Source organism: Talpa europaea, assembly GCF_964194135.1.
Source record: "Talpa europaea genome assembly, chromosome: 4".
Taxonomy (NCBI): Eukaryota; Metazoa; Chordata; class Mammalia; order Eulipotyphla; family Talpidae; genus Talpa; species Talpa europaea.
The window spans coordinates 27,448,887-27,469,681 of NC_140070.1; the positions used below are offsets into that span (position 1 = coordinate 27,448,887).

General features: G+C 33.1%; 1 protein-coding gene across 1 annotated transcript in view; it reads left to right on the plus strand.

Annotated features, from left to right (window-relative positions):
• The window catches only part of RSRC1 (arginine and serine rich coiled-coil 1), a gene marked incomplete at its 5' end in the record, with an annotated part of 300,599 nt that overhangs the window by 165,380 nt on the left and 114,424 nt on the right, over positions 1–20,795 (plus strand). The window contains one exon of the mRNA XM_084232251.1: positions 6,048–6,099. Within this exon, the coding sequence (XP_084088377.1) occupies positions 6,048–6,099 (52 nt within the window). The remainder of the gene's footprint in view (positions 1–6,047; positions 6,100–20,795) is intronic.

The following is a 20,795-nucleotide window of genomic DNA, read 5'->3' on the forward strand; positions in this document are numbered from 1 at the left end:
AAGGCAGAGTTTTCTAGAGTGCATTAAAAACAAGATCTAACTATGTGCTGCCTATTAAAAAAGACACATTTCATATATAAAGAGTAAGAAGTAAATATGATGGGAAAAGATATACCATATTAAAACTTGGTGGTGTTAAATTGTCCTTTCTCCTCAGATTAACAGGTAGATTGAGTACAATCCCATGCATAATCTATCAGGTTTTTTTGGTAGAAATTGATAAACTTGGTCTAAAATTGGGGGTGCTCAAGAACTAGACAAGACAAAACTACTTTGGAAAGAAGGAAAATACTTGAAGAATTATTTTACCTGAATTCAAGTTAATATAAAACTAGTAATCGGGCCTCCTTGGTGGCGCAGTGGGTTGAGCGCAGCTCTGTGAAGCTGTCTGCAGCCTCTGCAGTGACGGTTGGATTCCTGGCCGGCCAGGGAGATACTCACATGGCGCAGCAGACCTCTCCTGCCTTACCCACTGCTCCCCTCAGCAGTGTCTTAAGTCCGTCTGCCTGTTCTGCTCCCCGCTCTGTCTCTGGTGAATCCTTACCCTCCCGTGCCTCTGACTGTATCCCAGGTCTTGTATAAATAAATAAATCTTAAAAAAAAAGTAGTAATGAAGACAGTAAGATAATTGGTGTCATAAAATATCAATGGAATGGACTAGTCTAAAAATGTAGATATATTCTAGAATACATATAATCAATTGGATATATTTTATTATGTAAATTGAATATAGGATACATGTATAATCAACTAAATATATACATTTTTCAAAGAACAAAGTCAATTGAGTAGAAAATGATAGTCTTTTCCATTAAAAAAAAGGTGCTGGAATGTTTGGATAGCAATAATACACTTTTAAAGAGTTTTTAATGTGTATGTTTCATTATATAAAAAATTAATTCTTTTTCAATTAATTAAATGTAAAAATGGAGTATAAGACTTGTAGGTTTAAACATAAGAGAAATCTTTGTGGAATTGCGTAAAGATTTCTTAGATGTACTACTGTAAAATCATGATTCCTTATAAAAGAAATTGGTAAGTTGGATATCATCAGAAGTAAGCTATCCTGCCCTCTGGAAGACACTCTTAAGACAGTGAAAAAATAAGTCACCCAGTGGAGGGACTTTATCCAAAAAATAAATAAATATAATTCTATGTATGGTGTAATTGAAAACTTCATATGTGAAAAATTCATTTATTATAATTCATTCATTCATTCATTACAATTTACAACTCTGAAAATTCAGTAATAAGAAAGCAACCCTATAAAAAATTGGCAAATGTGGGCCTCCCTGCCTGCTGCTCCCCTCAACAGTGTATCGTCAGTCTGCCTGTTCTTCTCCTGCTCTGGCTCTGGTGAATTCTCTCACCCTCCCGCGCTTCTGACTGTACCCAGCACTTGTATAAATAAATAAAATCTTTAAAAACAAACAAACAAACAAAAAACCTGGCAAATGTTTTGAACAGCCATTTTACCAATAAAAATATATGGTTACAGTAAACACATGACAAGATGCTCAGCACTAATCATAAGCAGAATATAGATTAAAAGCACAATAGGGTACCTGTTTGAATTTTGAAAATTAAAAAACTGACTCTACTACATCATTGCTAGGATATGGAGTACTCAGAACTCTTATATACTGCTGGTGGAAATATTAAAATCACTTTGGAAGCAGTTTGGTAATTTCTTACAGTTAAACATTTATTTACCATATGACTCAGCCATTCCAGCCCTAGAAATTTATCCAAAAAATAATGAAAGCACATATTTATACAGAATCTATACCTGAATCTTTATAGATTTTTTTAAAAAGTTTCATTTACTTACCTATACAAGAGCTGGGGTGTAGGCCAGAGGTGCGGGGGACAGGGGGTGGTGGTGGAGATGATTCACCAGAGACAGAGTGGGGAGCAGAACAGGTGGATTGACTGAAATATACTGCTGAGGGGAGCAGCGGGTGAGACAGGAGGAGTCTGAAGCGCCCTGTGGGTTAGCTCCCTGGCCAGGGATCAAACTTGTGCTGCAGTCTCTGGGGATAGCTTCGTAGTGTTGAGACTTAACCCCTTGCGCTACTAGGGAGGTGCCACCAGAGATTTTTAAAGTGATAGCCAGTAAACTAGAAATAATCTGAATGTCGACAGGTAAATAGATAAATAAATAATTGTATAGCCTTACAATTGAATGCTACCCAGAAATAAAAAGGAGTGAATATTGATACACACAGCAACATAAATTTCAAAATAATTGCACTGCATTTAAAAACCAGACAGAAAAGTGTGTATGTCATATGGTTCCACCTATATAAATGCTGAAGTATACAAAGTTATATCAATAGTTATAGAAAGAAAAGCAGTGATTACCTGAGGACTAAGGAGTAAGTTCAGGCACAGGGACATGGAAGAATTAAAGAGGGATATTTTAAAGCTTTGAAATAATGTAAAAACTCATTATCTTGACATTAGTGATACCTAATTGGTTGTTATGTGTATGTCAGACCTATCAAACAGTACACTGTAAAAAAAGAGCAAATTTTTATAGTTTCATTATAACTCAATGAAACCGAAAAATATTTAGGATTGAAATGACACATATTCTTGGCATAATGTAGCTATTTAATAAGTAGTACTTCCTTTAGATTACTTTTTATTTCTTTTTACTGTAAAATCCTGTAAGTCAGGAACTACATCTATTCATCTGTTTATCCTCAACTTGCAGTACAATGCCCTCTATGTTACAGGTGACCTTTAAAAAAATGTTTGTAGGCAGGGATTCAAGTTCCAGCTGTATTTATTTATTCTCCCTAATTTTTGAAGAAATCAAGGTAGTGAATTTTAAACAAGTGAATTTGTTATAAAGACAAAACTCTGTGAGGACCTGATGGTATTCCAACACCATTTGTCTAAAAAATCTGAAATATTTCATCTTTACATTATTTCAGAAATCTAGTTCTTAGGAGTTGTGTTTATTGTGATAAAATATATTCAACATAAAATTTACCATATTAAGTGTGTAACAGTTCATTGGTCTTAACTATATTCAGATTGTTGTGCAGCCATAGTCACTATTCATCCACATCACTCTTTTCATGTTTGGGATATCAGATATATGCTTTGCAAGTATTTTCTGTAGATTGCTTTTTTGCTTTTTTTTTTTTTTGATGGTTTCTTTTGTGGTGAAGAAACCTTTTAATTGGATGTGGTCCTACTTGTTTAATTTTTATCTTTGTTGCTTGTGTTTTAAGTGTTCTATCAAAAAAATCATTATTAAGGCCCATGTCAAAAAGCTTTATTCCTGTTTTCTTCTAGGAGTTTCATGGTTTTTGTATTTTATATTTAAATCTTTAATCTATCTTGGGTTAATTCTTGTGACTGGTGTAAAATATGGTCCAGTTTCATTCTTTTACATGTGAATTTTCAAGTTATCCCAGCACATTTAACTGAAGAGACTGTCTTTTTTTCCTACTGAATTTTCTTAGCTTGTTTGGGTTAATTTCTGGCCTTTCTTTTTTGTTCCATGATTCTTTGTGTCCGTTTTTATTCCAGTGCCTATTGTTTTGATGATTGTAACTTTGTAGTATATCTTTTTTTAAAAAATATTTTATTTTATATAATTCTTACATCATTTTTCATTTTTGCACAATGTATGCATTTTCATTTTGGTTATATTCCCCATACAATTGCACCCTCCCCCCTTATTTTGAACCTAATCCCTCCTCTCCCTACTCCCCCCCCCTTAATGTGTCTCTGGTTTATAGTTTCTTGTTTATTTTTATTTTATTTATAATTAGTCTTTTTCCAGTCCCTTATTTAGGTTTTCTAAATTCCTGTTATGAGTGAGACCATATGGTATTTTTCTTTTTCTTTCTGGCTTATTTTGCTGAGCATGAGCCCTTCTAGCTATATCCATGTTGCTGCAAAAATTGCATGAGTTTATCTTTTTTGATTGCTGAGTAATATTCCTGTGTGTGTGTGTGTGTGTGTGTGTGTGTGTGTGTGTGTGTATACATATATATATATACACCACATCTTCTTGATCCAGTCATCTATTTTTGGGCATTTGGATTGTTTCCATAGCTTAGCTATTGTAAATAGTGCTGCTATAAACATAGGGGTGCAGGTGCCTTTTTGAATTAATGTTTCTGTGTCATTTGGGTAAATATCTAGGAGTGAAATTGCTCTATCTTTAGTAGATTTGAGTAATCGCTGCACAGCTCTCCATAGTGGTTGGACCAGTTTGCACTCCCACCAACAGTGCAGGAGAGTTCCTTTTTCTCCACATCCTTGTCAACATTTGTTGTTGCTAGTGTTTTTAATATGTGCCATTCTTACTGGTGTAGATGGTATCTCATGGTAGTTTTGATTTGCATTTCCCTGATTACAAGTGATGTTGAACATTTTTTCATATGCCTGTTGGCCATTTGCATTTCCTCTTTGGAGAAGTATCTTTTTAGCTCTTTTGCCCATTTTTTGACTGGATTATTTTCTTTGTTTTTGTTGAGTCTCATCAGCACTTTGTAGATTTTTGTGATCAGTCCTTTCTCGTTAGTGTTGTGTGCAAAAATGTTCTCCCAGTCGGTGGGGTTTCTCTTTGTTTTGGTTATTGTCTCTTTTGCTGTGCAGAAGCCCTTTTGTAGTATATCTTGATACCAGAAAGCAGAAATCATTCTTTGCTCTTCTATCTCAGAGTTTCTCTGACTGCTTAGGGTCTTTTGTGGTCCCATATAAATTTTAGGAGTTTTTTTCTAATTCTGTTAAAAATTCCATTGGAATCTTAATAGGGGTTACATTGAATTTCAGATAGCTTTTGGTAGTCTTGATGTTTTTACAATATGAATCCTTCTATAAGAATCCTTCTAATCCATTTATTTGTATCATCTGGTTTTTCTCATCAACATCTTGTAGTTTTCAGCATAAAGATCTTTTACCTCCTCAGTTAAATTTATTCCTAGGTATTTTTTAAATTATGCTATTGTAAATCAGACTGATTTCTTTCTTAGTTTTTGAGAAATTACATTGTTAGTGTATAAACATGCAGCTGATTTTTTTTACACATTAATTTTGTATCCTGCAGCTTTACTGAATTCATTGGTTAAATGTAGCAGTTGTCTGTATAATATCTTGTTACAAGCGAATAGAGACACATGTACTTCTTTCCCATTTTTCTTACCATTTCTGACACCTTTTATTTTGTTTTCTTGCCTTGTTACTCTGTCTAGGACTTCTGGTACTGTGTTGAAGAGGACTATGTCTTATTCCTGATCTTAGAGGAAAAGCTTTTCAACATTCAGTAGGATGTTGGCTGTACTTGTCATATATGCCCTTTTTTTCAGTTGAGAAGTATATAAATGCATTCTGAAGTAAACTTAGTATTGAAAACAGTTTTTAGGTCTTTCATAAAAACTTTAATACTGATACTATGCATGTTATAGCTTTAATACCACTAATATTTTATTCTAAAATCTCAGAATAAGATTCTGGTAGCAAAGCACTTTAGTTTCAACATATTAAATGTATGGTATCAAAGTTCTTTGAGAGAATAATTTTAGGATAATTAGTAGAAATTGAAAACATAGAACTCATGTAGTATCCTAAGTTATCCACAACTGCTCTTTTGAAATACAGTAGGAAGGCAGAAAATACTTGGTTTTAGGATATGACTTGCCTGAAGTGTTGGATTTCAAAGTGCTATTTAAAATGTATGTTTCCATATGCAAAGAAATAGCTAAATGTAGGGCATTTGCCTCATTATTAGACTGCAGTTATTTAAGTTATTACTGATTGTTACAAAGTTGTATAGTAAAAAATACCCTTTCAGTAAAAAAAATAAGAAATCATTTTATTTTTGTATTAATGAAAAATGTGACATGACTACTAAAATAAGAGTGGATTGTTAGAATGGCTGTGGTAGAATTTTGTTAAAATGTGAGTTGTTATTAATTATGATAATATTCTCCAAATTTCCTGGTACTTGCCTAATAATGAATTAATTTAAAGCCCCCTCTATTAAAACTCACCTATAAATGTCTTTTGTGGTTGTTTTTTAGCCACCAGCTGAACAGGCCAAAGCGAGACTACAGTTGGTTCTTGAAGCTGCTGGTAAGTGTTGATAATTCATTAAATTTAAAAATTAAATGATTTCTGGAAACTGTCAGTAACATTACAATAGAAAAATAAGTAGAGTTTTGATGATTTGTTTATATATATTTAAGAAGGCAGGATTCCTATTTAACAATCAGAGTAATTTCCTTAGGCTTTCATAGAAATGCAAGTTCTGAAGTTTTACATTTATGATAGCAATAAATGTTTAAGTTAGATATAGACACCCTTTCCTCTATCTCATAAGTCATAAATACAATATTCCAATTCTGTAATAAACAAAACCTTAATCATTTTAACTGCAAAAAAAAACTTAAAAAAATAAAAAATATCAAATAAGTTTTACTGTACTTATAGGAAACTCAAAGAGAAAAAGGCCTCTTTTCATTTATCCTCACACATTCATGAGATCTAGTTTATATGTATGGCCATATTTTACCTGAAATACTTATTTCTACAGTATAATGCTTAAAGGCTATTATTTGCCTTTTTATCTATAACATTGACTACTAATATAGTTTTAATTTTGATGAAGTTCAGTTGATTTCTGTCTTTTATGGATATGGTTTTGGTGGCATGTTCAAGAATTCTTTGCCTAAACCTAGATCATTTACATTTTTCCTGAATTTTCGTCTAAAATTTTCATCATTTACATTTTAATTTTATGTTTAAGACTAAGATTTATTTTAAGTTTTGTATAGGACATGAGGTTTTCATTTTTCAAAGGAAAGAGATGTTATCTAGTAATTCCTCTAATTACATCAGACTTATTCCATGGACTGTTTGTTGTAAAACCCATCCAATGTTAAAAACACTATATATTCTATTTCTCAGTGATACAATAATGCTGACTTTGACTTTAGATACTATGCTCAGCTTTATGTGGACATGAGTTACTTTACCTTTTTAAAAAAATAAAGAAGATCTATGTTACCTTTCAAAATTCTAATATTTTACTCTAAATTTTAATGTGCTCTTTAAAAAGGTATTTAACTTTTTAAAAAACAAGTTATCAAATTCAAACATGAACATCCTAAGCCTGTTTCCACTACTTATTCATTCTGTGACCTTGAGCAGTTTAATAATTACTGGTTAGCCAAATTAGAGGACTAGAATAATATTGCAAAGTAGTATATGTTTCTTAAAATTGTTTTAAAATTATTTTTATTACTTATTATTATTTTATTTATTCTCAGCCCCTTTTTACTACACCTAGTTAAGTAACCATTTTACCAGACTTTGGTTTTTGATAGCAGCTCCATGAATGTATTACTGTATAATATGACATAACATTTATACCCCTTTGAAAAACAACCTATTCAGTTGTTACTGTGATGTGTAAATTAAATCTGTAAAGAATTTATAATTTCCAATTGGAAAATGAGAATTCATTTTATCATCAAAAGTAATTTCAGACTGTCACTTGATAGTAGTTGTACTTTTATGCAGGGATTGAGAAAATATGAATTAACAAAAGATGTTCAATAAGAAAAACTTACTTTCAAAAAATGAAACATTTTTGAAATGTTCAATAAGTAAAACTCAATTTTCTTCTTATTGAACATTTCTTTTGCTCCAGGTTTTCCCTTATATCAGTGACACTGTGATGTGCATCCTGTTGCATGTGTGTTTTCCACATTTTAGAGTATTTTCTTGGGATTGATTGCTATAGAAATGAGTGTATGAGTCTAGAAGGTATTAATATTTAGAGCAGCTTTTTATAAATTATTGCTAAATTGTTTTATGAAAGCACTCTGTCCCTTTTCATTGCCCCTGGTTAAGTAACCATTTTTACCAGACTTTGGTTTTTAAAAGCAGCTCTCTGAATATATTGCTGCATAATATGACATAACATTTTACACCCCTTTTGAAAATATCACTGTTGTTACGTAATGTATGTCCTTGAAGAGTGGAAGCGGATGGTTGGATGGGGAGAAGCAATTCAGAAAGATAGGACCTATTGTTAAGACTAGTTCTCTTTCAGTTATGAACTCATTATATTATCATTGTGTTATTAAAAACATATAGATAAACAGTAAAGTAGGGAAATAAGAAGAACTTGAGCTCAGTTTTGTGGGGTTTGAGGTAGAGACTAGTCTGGTTCTTACTTGAAATAGCTGGATAAAAAGGACTGAAAAGCCCATTATCTCACACTGGAGTTCACCTGAGTTCCTAGGGAAAATACCCTCAACTTTGGGACTTTAAACTGGGTTCATGAAACTCACATATAATGTTTCTGGGAATGTTAAATTGGTGCAAGTTTCATGGAAAGCATTATAGAGTTTCCTCAGAAATTTAAAATTAGATCTACCATATGATCTAGCAATTCTATTCCCAGGTATCTATCTGAAGAGTATAAAAACATGAATTTGAAAAGATACATACACCACTATGTTCATTGCAGCACTGTTTACAATAGCCAAGATATGAAAACAATCTAAGTTTCCATTAATCTGTGATTGGATAAAGATTTATTTTTCATAGTAGAATACTACTTACTCAGCTATAAAAAAGATGAAATCTTGCCATTTGTGACATGGGCAGAACTTGAGGGAATTATGTTAAGCAAACTAAGTCAGAGGAGAAAGACAAATACTGCATGATTTCATTCATATAAATTATATATTACATATAAATTAACAAAGAAAACAAAACCAGAGAAAACAAAGTCAAAATAAACCCTTGAATTCATTTTTTATAGCTGAGCATTATTTTATCATGTGTGTCTTTAACATCTTCTAATCTAAGCTTCTTAATCTACTCCTCTGTCATTGGACAGTTAGTTTTTATAACTTGTCTGTTATAAATAGTGCTGCAGGGGCCTCCCTGGTTGTGCAGGCGGTTGAGTGCCGCACTGTGAAGCTGTCCACAGCCTCTGCAGTGCAGGTTCAATCCCAGCCGGCCGGCGAGAATCCCACATGGCGAAGCAGACCTCTCCTGTCTCGCCCGCTGCTCCCCTCAGCAGTGTATTTCATCAGTCTGCCTGTTCTGCTCCCCACTCTGTCTCTGGTGAATCCTCTCACCCTCCCACACATCTGGCCTGTACCCCGGTTCTTGTATAAAGAATAAATAGATCTTTAAAAAAATAGTGCTGCAATGAAAATAGGAGTGCATATATCCCTTTAAATTAATGTTCTTGTATTCTTTGGGTAAATTTGTTGAGTCACATGGTGCATTTATTTCAATATTTTGAGGAAATGCTATACTATTTTCCATGGGGTCTGGACCAGTCTACAGTGAACAAGGGTTCACAAGGGTTCACAAGGGTTCACAAGGGTTCCTTTTTCTCCACATCCTCATCAGCATGTGTTGTTTCTGGTTCTTTTGATATGAGCCATTCTTATAGGTTCGAAGTGGTTTTCCACTGTGGTTTTGACTTTTTCATGTACCTGGTGTTCATTTGTATCTTCTTTGAAGAAGTGTCTATTTAGCTCTTCTCCCCATTTTTTTTTTTGCTTCATTGTGTTATTTTTTTTGAGTTTTATGAGTTCTTTGTAGATCTGAATATTAGCCCCTTTTTGAAAGATTAAAACAAAAATACACCCTACTGAATATGAGAAAATATCCCACAGGGGTTAGTATTTTAACTTTTAATTCACAGGATATGTAAAGGTATCTAAGGTGGTTTTGTTGTTGTTGTTTTCCCCCAAATGGCAGTAGGACACAGGAGGTTGCAAAATTATATAAATTTGTAAAAGTGAATCTTTAAGTTGTATTCTCAGCTGATGATTGATTGATTGTGTGATACTGAATAAAGCCAATTAAAAACCCTTTTAGCATGATTTCTTCATTTTTCCTTTTTAAAATATTGTAACTATTTTCCCATTAATCAAGGTTGGAAACCTTGAAATTTTTATCTTTGACTTCATTATGGGTAACCATTCACCTAAAGTTAATGACACATATTTTGAGATATGTTTTATTTGTCCCTTTATAATCTATCCCCACTGCCATCTCTTTAAGTTCAGATACCTACTACTTCACCCGAAGGTTAATCTATTCCTTCCCAATTGGTCCCTCACTTTAATTGTGTTATTTCTCCAGAGAGATGGATGTGAATAGTGGAACATGCTAAACCTGTTTCCAGGACTTATTCATTCTGTGACCTTGAGCAGCTTGATAATTAATTACTGGTTAGCCAAAATAAAGGACATTTTAAAATGGAGTATTATAGATGTGTATGTTTTCTGGTTCACTGCATTTCTCTATTTATTAATTTATTGAGATGAAGTTCATGTAATACAAAGTTAATCGTAATTTTTTAAAATAAGCAGTTCAAGTGACTTTAAATACTCCCAATGCTGTATAGCCACCACCTCTTACTAGTTCCAAAATATTCCCATTATTCCAGATTAAAAACATCTTACCTATTAAGCAGTTTCTCTATACTCCCTTTTTACCCTCAAGTCCTGGTATCTACCTGTCTGCCTTCTGTCTCTTGATTATCCTGAATATTTCATATGAATGGAATCATACAATGCATGATCTATGTGTCTGGTGTCTTGTACTTAGCATGTTTCTGAGATACATTGTAGCGTGTGTCAGCATTTTATTTCTTTTTTTGGCAGAATAATATTCCATTGCATATAAACACCATTTGTTTATCCAGTCTTCCATTGATAGAAATTTGAGTTATCTCCACTTTTGGGCTATTGTGGATAGTGTCGATATGAATGCACAAAATCATTTTTATTTGAGTATCTGTAATTTGGTGGAATGTAATTATGGGACTATTTGGAAGTTCGCTGTTTAACCTTTTTTTTTTTTTAAAGATTTATTTATTTATACAAGCACTGGGTACAGTCAGAAGCGTGGGAGGGTGATAGAATTCACCAGTGCCAGAGCGGGAAGCAGACCAGGCAGACTGACGAAGTACACTGCTGAGGGGAGCAGCGGGCATGGCAAGAGAGGTCTGTGTGCCATGTGGGACCCTCGCCGGAGGCCAGGGATTGAACTGGCGCTGCAGAGGCTGCGGGCAGCTCCCCACCAGGGAGACCCTGTTTAACTTTTTGAGAAACCATCTGTTTCCCATACTGCCTAAACCATATTCTATTTCCACCAGCAATATATGAGTATAGTCCCTTAATGTCTCAACTACACCTTATAACACACTGAAGGCACCTATTTGAAAGTATTTAGGTTTGGAGACTTTTTTACACTGTAATTCCAGAATAAATAACACTGTAAGTGTTATTTTATTAGCACTTAAAGTGTATACTTATACTGGAAGAGTCTGGCAAATGCTAGCCACCAGAAAATATTTATTTCCTTATTACTTTCTGTAAAAATCACTGCTAGATGTTTCTTTCTTAGCCCTATTTAGTCATGCTGCTCCTTTGCTCAGAATTACTCAGCAACTGTTGATTACTGACCAAATCAGTTTTACACTTTTATGTTTAAAGTTCCCAGGTTCCATGAAATAGATACACAGATTTTTCTAACATCCTTTTTTAGAATTCATTTCTGTAATTTCTCAATGTTCTTTGAGTGACTAATGTTCTTTTCTACCTGGAAATATTTGCTCAGGACTTTTTCTTTCCTAGAAATGTCTCTATCCTTCCTCTTTCCTTGTCCTTTTATATGCCAAATAAAATTGGTGCATGATTTCCTTGGTCATTCCAGCACATAATTTTTTTTTCTTTGCCTTTGAATTATTTTTGTCCTTGTCACCATGCTGATACTTAATCACATACTGCTGATATTAATACTTGTTTATGAGAGTTAAACTAATCTTCCCAATAAAATAAAAATCTAAAGATCAGGAACCTTGTCTAAATCTTCCAGATTTTTCCCAATGGTTTTAGTAACACCTACAGTAGTACTATACCACATAGAATTCCAGCTGTTATATCACTGGCAAGTAATTCATTGTGAAGAAGCAAATGATCTGGATAACTGAAAATTAAACATGTAATGCTAGTGTGTTCATTTTAACTATTATTTGATGGATTTTAAAATAATTATAACAAACAATTCCCTGACTTCAAAAGTAGAAGATATATGACAATAATTAATTTTTAATCATAAACTGTAAGGTAGTGTATGATAGAGAAGATAATGAAACATGATTGTTATATAAGAGGAAGAAGGAAACTAATGTAATTAAAAATAAGTTTAATTTTAAAAAGGACTTCTCCTTTTGTTCTCTTGACTTGTTAACACCATTCCAAATATTATTTGGGTTTTCTGTAAAACATAGTATCATCATATACCAGGTATGTTTATGGGTTTAAAGAAATAATTTTAAAGAAATAAAAGAAAGAAATAATTATAGGAGTGATTTTCCCAAAACATACAGCTTTCATTAGCATGAAAATATGACAACTTCTCACAATGTGAGTTCAAGACACAATTTTCTCTCAGGTCTCCTCAATTTACTTTTAATAGATTTATGGACACATACAACCTTTAAAATTGTATCTCTAGTATTATAAGAAAAATAGAAACTTCTTTTAGTGCATGTGTGGTAAATCATCCTTATTAAAAAAAATCTCTAATGTTTCATCTTATAAGTAATATCTAAAACTCTTTGTATTTTGCTTTATAGTTTTCAAAGCACTTTCATAAATCTTTTATCATTTGACTCATATTACTGCATGGAGAGCTAATTATCTCCGTTTTACAAATATCCTGAAAGCTTAAATGACTTATAAAAGATCACACAGCTAATAAGTGGCAGAACCAGGGCTCAGATCCAATGGATTTTGACTCTTGAACTTTTTCTATCCATAGGTTAAATCCCCAAGTTATGTTTGACAGCATAAAGGGTGATAGAAAATAGTACCAAAAATATACTTTGTTAGGCATAATACTACAGTACCTTAAAATAAAATAATTTCTACCCTCAAGCAAGCCTTTGATTCTGAAATGAATTTTTAAATTGATAGTACAAAGGGATTAAAGTTTATCAGAAAAAAATGTTCTCTCCCTTAACTTAGAGGGCTCATGCTAACCAAATCTGATGACTTTGAAAAATCTAGAGTAGTTTTTTATGATCATTACTGTTTCTGTCTTCAACCTAACCAGGGACATGCATTTCTGTGACCCTCGTTGAGAAAAAAGCTGGTTAAGTATGTAAAACACTGATGAATTACACATACATGCACATTCTATCGAGGTATGTAGCCGTGCTTAGGAATAAGACTTACAGTCCTTACTCCATCCCAATTATTTTGCAGCATGGTAAACTTAATTCTCTTAATTCCCCCATTAAGTACCTGCAGGCCAAATCCTGACTCTGTTAAGAGCTCTATGATCTTGGAAATCTAAATACTTCTTGAAAGTCCAGTCTATCTTTAAATATTTGTAATTCTGAGATAACCTTGGTAACACACTGTTTCCAGGAGCACAGAAAACCATTCAGCTACTCTGATTTAAAGTTGATGGAGGTTTTGCTCTGTAAGTTTCTGACACTGATTTGTGACTCCAAGAAATAGGTGATTATTATCAGAGAGGCTTTCAGGTAGGGCAAACCTAAGAAACAGAACAAGAGACTGAAAAGTTATTTTCTATTTCACAAAAATACTGTTTTCAGACTTTTTTTTTTAAATTTAGGTTTTTGCCTGATGTGGGCTGGTACTCCAGATCCATATAAGTCCTATCAACTGATTTTGTGAGCTTGGGCATACCACCTCCCCTCCGCTCTCTTTTAGTTTCCTCTTCTATGAGACAGAGATATTAACAGTACATAACCAATGGGGTTGTTGTTATGGAGTTTAACTGAGTTAACATTTGTAAAATACTTAGAACAGTACCTGGTACATTTAAGTATTCAGTGAATGTTTGTATTAGCATGACAGGCAATATAATATGGCTCTTAAGTTCTTAAGTCAGTTGACTTCAGTGCCATTCTCACTTCTATTTACTGTTGAAACTATGGGAAAGTTGTTATAGCTTGCTGAACCTCAGGTTTTTCATTTATGAAATGAGAATAATAATATGCTCCTTATGTAATTTTTATGAGAATGGAATGAATTAATATAATAAGGTGTTTGGAGGGCCTCCCCAGTGGCGCAGTGGGCTGAGCGCCACACTGTGAAGCTGTCCGCAGCCTCTGCAGTGTGGGTTCGAATCCTGGCTGGCCAGGGAGATACCCACATGGTGTGGCAGACCTCTCCTGCCTCGCCTGCTGCTCCCCTCATCAGTGTTTTAGGTCATCTGCCTGTTTTGCTTCCTGCTCTGTCTGGTGAGTTCTCTCACCCTCCTGCATCTCTGGCCTGTACCCCAGTTCTTGTATAAATAAATAAATCTTTTTTAAAAAGGAAAATGTTAAAAAAGAATAAGGTGTTTGGAATAACACCTAACACATAACTGAGTTTTCTGTAGCTGTTAGGTAATTGGAGTAACAGTAGTTTCTTACAGCATCTCCAGGATGACTTTATGAGGTAATAAAGAGAAGAAATTGAGCTACCTCCTTGAATCTCCATGCATCTGGTTATAGATAAAGTTATCAAGAGAAGAATTAAAAATAGTGCCGAAAGAAATAAATGAGTAAAACTTTAAGTAGTTTCGTGGACTTGGGCAGTGTTTAAAACTTTTCCCCTGAAATATGAGGGAAATTCTATGTAAGATTCTGCCTCAGAAATTCTACGATTTAATAGCTTTAATATACAATCCAATTAATAATGCTAATTTAACTTCCCGTTTCTAATAATGAACCTAATTTTTGGCTTTGTGTTAATCCAGAAAGAGAGGATAATGATTCCACAAAATAGTAAATTGCCTTTTAAAATGTTATTTGTTTTAGTTTCAGTTACATATTTAATTTGAATGACTGTTCTTTACCCCTAATAATATTTTGTAAGAAGAAAGCTATCAGCTAGAGACTAACAATATCACAGCAACTTGCTGTGTTTGAGCAGATGTTAAGCAGACAGTAGTTGAATGTTAATTTTGAGAGGGTGGTATGTTTAAGCCTAGCTGAAGTATGTTGCTTGTGGGCTTTCTAGACTCGAGTACAATGCTGGATCTCTGGGGAGAATTTTAAAGCTAAACCTCTTTCTTTTGGGTCCTCTATATGGACTCTCTCAAGTCAGTATAAAGCAGATCATCCCTAGGCTAAAGCCCTTCAGCTTTTGTTATTGGGCTCTGTAGACCTGTAATTAGGCCTCCTGGCAGGCCTTGCAGGCCAGTTAATGGTCATATGGAGTTTCTGTGAGGCAGACTGGCTTTGTATAAATCCTGGGTAGGAATATGTTTATGGGTCACTTCCTACCAGGACCATTCTTTGTCCTTATGCCCCGCGGGCTGACAGGGAGCAGGTTCCCTTGACCATGGACTGTTCAGTTTGCAACGCAAAATCTACTCCACTAATCCCCAGTGTAAACAGAGGATTTAGAAGGGCTTCTGTCACTTACAGTTGCCAATTCACTTGGGTGTCTGTGAATTTATTTTTCCCCAGACTTCATTACTGAAAGACTGACAAGTGTATAAGATTTGGATGTTTGTTTATATATCAAGTATGCAAGTTTCTTTCATTGGTGTTAGAATCATTGTAAATAATTTATCTAAAGCAGGGTTGTATGAGTTTTTAAATGAACTCACCCTTTAATATTTCTTAACTTGAATCATTAAAAAATTTGGAATGATAGTCATACTTTCCCTATAAGGGAAATTACAGGTCCTTTGAAAATATTTTTGGGGCATAAGAGTAAAATAACACTGAAATTTAACAAAAAGTGACTACTTTAGATTTCAGATAAGTTAAAGAAATAATTAAATTCAAAACTTTTCTAGACTAAACATTTTATGTTGGTTAAAATTCTATTTTAGTGTAATAGCCTTTGGAAGGAAAAATAACAGATCAATCTATAAAATGTCTAATAAAAATGTGTTTAAGGAAATATTTAAAATAATGAATACCATTTATTGAGCATCTACTATATATAAGCACTTTATATACATTTTTTCTTGTAAATATTTTTAGTAACAGATATATATTTACTAGCCAAGCAAAGTATTTGTATTCTAAGAAAGTCATTATTGGGGTTCCTTTTGTTTGTCCATTTTGTTTAATCCTTTACTTTATTGTGGTTTTCTCTTTGTTGCTGGGATTATATTAAGATTTGATTCTAAATGTGTAAATTCTGTGGGTGCTCTGCAAAGAACAAGGATTGTCACCTATCTTCTTACGAGCCAGTTTTTCTTTTAGGGATATCAGATGATGAATACTTTCCCAGGTCTCATCTAATAAATCGGTGCTCAGTATTTTGCATTTTGTGATGTAAAAATGGCTCATGACAGATGTGGCTGAAAAGACCACATACGTAGACTGTATGATTTTAGTCTGGTGGAACTAATAGGATCACTCATTACATTTTAGACCCTGGGGTTTCTTTTTTCTTTCATAATAAAAAAAACTGTTTAAATAGAGTGTTCCTTTTTGTGTGTGAGTACAGCATCTTCCCCTAAATTTACAGAGAGTTGATGGTAACAAATCAACAAATAGTTCTCTCTGTCGCCAAAAAAAATATTTTATCAATATTTACTAATATTTTAAATTTTTCTGTCATCCCATAAAAATTAAGATTTTTTTTCTCTCTTTATCAAGGATGTCTTTGAATTTTATTTAGCTAAGTTAAAAGATACGTTCCTTAGAGAATGCAAGACCTATAAATTCAGTTGAGTTACATGTTAATATAAACAATTCTCGCAAATTTTGAATTAAGTAATAGCAACAAAATGGCATTATAAACTAAAAATTTTTGACATCACTTAAAACTAGGAGAATCACAGAATCGTCTTTTTTAATAAAGACTGTATTTATTGAAATAGATAAAGATTTGTGATTTGTAATTCAATAAAGGAATTTCCTGAACATTATGAAAGTCTGATCCTATTTTAGTTGTGACCAAAAGGTAATACTTATAATGAAATATAAGTGATACATGTGAAAATACTAATAGTAATAATTGTCTTGGGAGGTGAAAATTATATTTATTAATTTTTTTATTTGTCTTTATCTGATCATTCTGCAGTCATGAAGAGAATCTGAAGAGGGATATTTAAGGTTCAATTTAAACTTAATAAAATTTTGTGCTATATCCTGTGAAACTTGAAGAGTTTTGACAAATGTCTACATTATCCCCAAAAGTTTCCTTTTACTCCTTTAGAGTTATTTCTCTCTCCCTATCTTAGACCTTCGCAACTACTAGTCTACTTTATATCATTATAGTTTTGTTATTTTCAGAATACTATATAGATGGAATCATATAACATATAAACTGTTGTATGTGCAGTTTTTGAAAGCATAATGCTTTTAAAACTTGACCACTTAGTTGTGAACATCAGTCCTTTTCATTACTGAGTAGTATTCATTCCATCATCTGGCTCTAATAGTTTGTTTATTCACACAGCAATTGGTGGATATGAAGGTTATTTCTAGTTTATGGTTTTATGATTAAAACTTATTTGAACTTTTAATTACAAGTCTGTGAACATGTATTTTGATTTTTCTTGAGTAAATACTTAGAAATGGATTGTTTGGTTAGATAGTAAGTATAGCTTTAATTTGATAAGAAACAGCCAAACTCTTTCAAAAGTAATGATACCATTTTGCACAAGCCATGTGTGCAAGTTCCATTTGCTCCACATCCTTGACATCACTTGGTGTTGTCCACTTTTTTGTTTTGTTTTGTTTTTGTTTAATTCCAGCCATTCTATTGAATGTGTTTGTTTCATTTGACTTTTTAATTTAATATGCATTCCTGTGATGACTAATGAGGTTGAACATCTTTTTATACAGTCATCTGTCATCTGTATACGTTTATGAAGTACCTGCTCATATCTCTTGCCCATTTTTAAAAGAAATTGCTTTTATTATTGCTTGTAGAGTTATTTATGTATTCTAAGTGCCAGTTAGATATGTACTTTATATTTTTTCTTTGTTTTTCCTCTTTATTTTCAAAATTTAAAAAAATTGTCAAATACAGTAAAAACACCCTCTTGAGTGATTTGGATTTTTTTATTAGAGCTTGGATTTTTGACAAAATTTAAACAGACATGTAACAACTCCTAGAACCCAGCTGTAGAACAATCTCAGTTGTTTTATTGATAGTATGTGGGAATAAAATCCTGTTTTGAGTATTAAACTTACATCTATTATTTTGTTATCCTCACATAGAGATTATTTTTTAAGAATCTTTGGAAAATTTTTTCTTCTCAGTTTCCCTTGAGTTTTTATCAAGAATGAATATGCTATTTTGTCAGATGCCTTTTCTGCATCTATTAAGATGGTATCATATATATTTACTTTTGTAACCTATTAATATGTTGAATCTCACTGGTTGATTTCAAGTATTAAGCCAATCCTACATTCCTGGGTGAGGCAGTATTTGCACATAACATCCTTCTTTTATATATCTTTAGAATAGATTTTTCTCAAATTGTGTTTTGTACTTATTTTATATGTACAAAACCCTACTGAGCAATAAGCCCTTCTTAGGTAGATCTTTCAACTTTGCATTTCCTAGTAACTAGCACAATACCCTGGAGTTCCGAGCCTTTGTTTATAAATAGTTGGTTGGATCAAAGAATGAATGTAATTAGAAGCCTGTGTGAATGTGCATCTATACACCATTGAAGCTAAATCCTAAACTAATATTAAAAATAAGATTGGATTCTTTTTCTTCCAGGAAATGGTGAGTGTATTGTTACATAATTTCTTCAATATTCTCAGTAAACTGTGATGTGCTCTTTGTTGGCCATTGTTCTAACAGCAATAATGGAGGATGGCTACTATTTCCATGTCCTTATAATTAAAAATACTGCAGCACATAATTATGTGTACACTGATAATTACTATTTTCTGCTTTGTGACTATATAGAAACAAATTGGTTATCACACTACTCAAGGAAATTGATTATCTTACTCTGGTTTGGAAGGAGTGAGGTACATGTGTCCCCACAGTTGCAACTCACTTTTATCGCTCTTATTTATATATAATATGTAATGTCTCGTGCTTGTATAACTATTCCCAGTGCAAGGAACTTTTGTATGTTATTTCATGTTGTTTTATCACTAAGGGAGATACATATTTCAAAGAACCAGAGGAAATACTACTGAAATTCATATGGAGTAAAAACAGACCCTGAATAGCAAAAGCAACCTTGACAAAGAAAAAAGAGAATGGAGAGATCACATTTCCAGACTTCATGCTATATTATAAAGCCACAATAATTAAAACAGCCTGGTACTGGAACAAAAACAGATGCACAGACCAGTGGTACAGAATTGAGAGCCCAGAAATAAACCCACATATGTATGGACAGCTAATCTCTGACAAAGGACCCTAAAACATAGCCTCTTCAATAAATGTTGTTGGGGAAACTGGACAAGTACGTGCAAGAGAATGAATCTAGACCATGATCTCATACCATACACCAAACAAAACAAATAACCCAGTCCAAAAATGGGCAAAAGAACTAAACAGACACCTTTCCAAAGACATTAAAATGGCCAGAAGTCACATGAAAAAACATTCACAATCACTTATTATTAGAGAAATACAAATCAGGGCCACAATGAGTTACCATCTCAAATGTGTGAGAATGGTCCATATTGAAAAGACCAGAAACAAGTGCTGGCAAGATGAGGAGAAAAGGGAACCTTCCTACACACACTGTTGGTGGGAATGCAAACTGGTCCAGCCCTATGGAAAACAGTATGGAAGTGTCTCAAAACATTAAACATGTATCAGCCATTCAACCCAGTAGTTCCACTTCTAGGTAGCTATCCAAAAAATTTAAAAATACCATTTCAAAAGTATAGTTAGTGCACATGATCCCTGACTTATGATGGCTCAACTTATAATTTTTCAAATTTGTGAATTTACAATGGTGTGAAAGTGATATGCATTCAGTTGAGATTGTACTTCAAATTTTGAATTTTGATCTTTTCCCAGATTAGCCATATATGCAGTATTATAATCTCACAAGAGGCTGGTGGGCTCTCAGCCAGCCAGGTGATCATGAGGTTAAACAATCAGTACTCTACAGTGTACTATGTTCAATAAATTACATGAAATATGCAATACTTTATTATAAAGTAGGCTTTCTGGTAGATGATTTTGACCAACTTAGGTTAATGTAAATGTTCTGAATATGATACGTAGGTGAGGCTAAGCCAAAATAGTTAGCTGTATTTAATGCATTTCAGCTTATATTTTCTGCTTATGATGGGTTTACAAGGAATACCCCATTGAATGTGGAGGAAAATATGTCTAAAAAATTTTTGTGGGAAAGTATTTTATATCTAAAGAGCATTAATGTTTATAAATAAGTGAAATCATAAACTATATAGTGTTTAAAGTGTTATATATTTATATATTTTATATCAGTGAAAATACTCTTTTATTTTTACTCACCTACATACCTGGGGCTCAACAGGTCAGGACTAAAGAGTTCAAATGAAGTAATCAGAAAAGGAAGCAGGAACAGATAATACATCAAGGAATGTTATTCAATCAACTCATCAGTTGGACATGATTAAGGGTCCAATTACAGAATGAAAGTTTATAGCATTAAAGGCCTTCATCTTCTGGAAATAAGAAAAATCTCAAATAAACAAAGTCAGCATTAGTTACCACAGGATGACCTAAAGAGTGATTTTCCTGAGACATTTTGATAGGGATCTGCATGCTCAGACTCTATACACAGACCAGTATTAAGCTGTTTATAGGTTATAGATTATGTCTCAG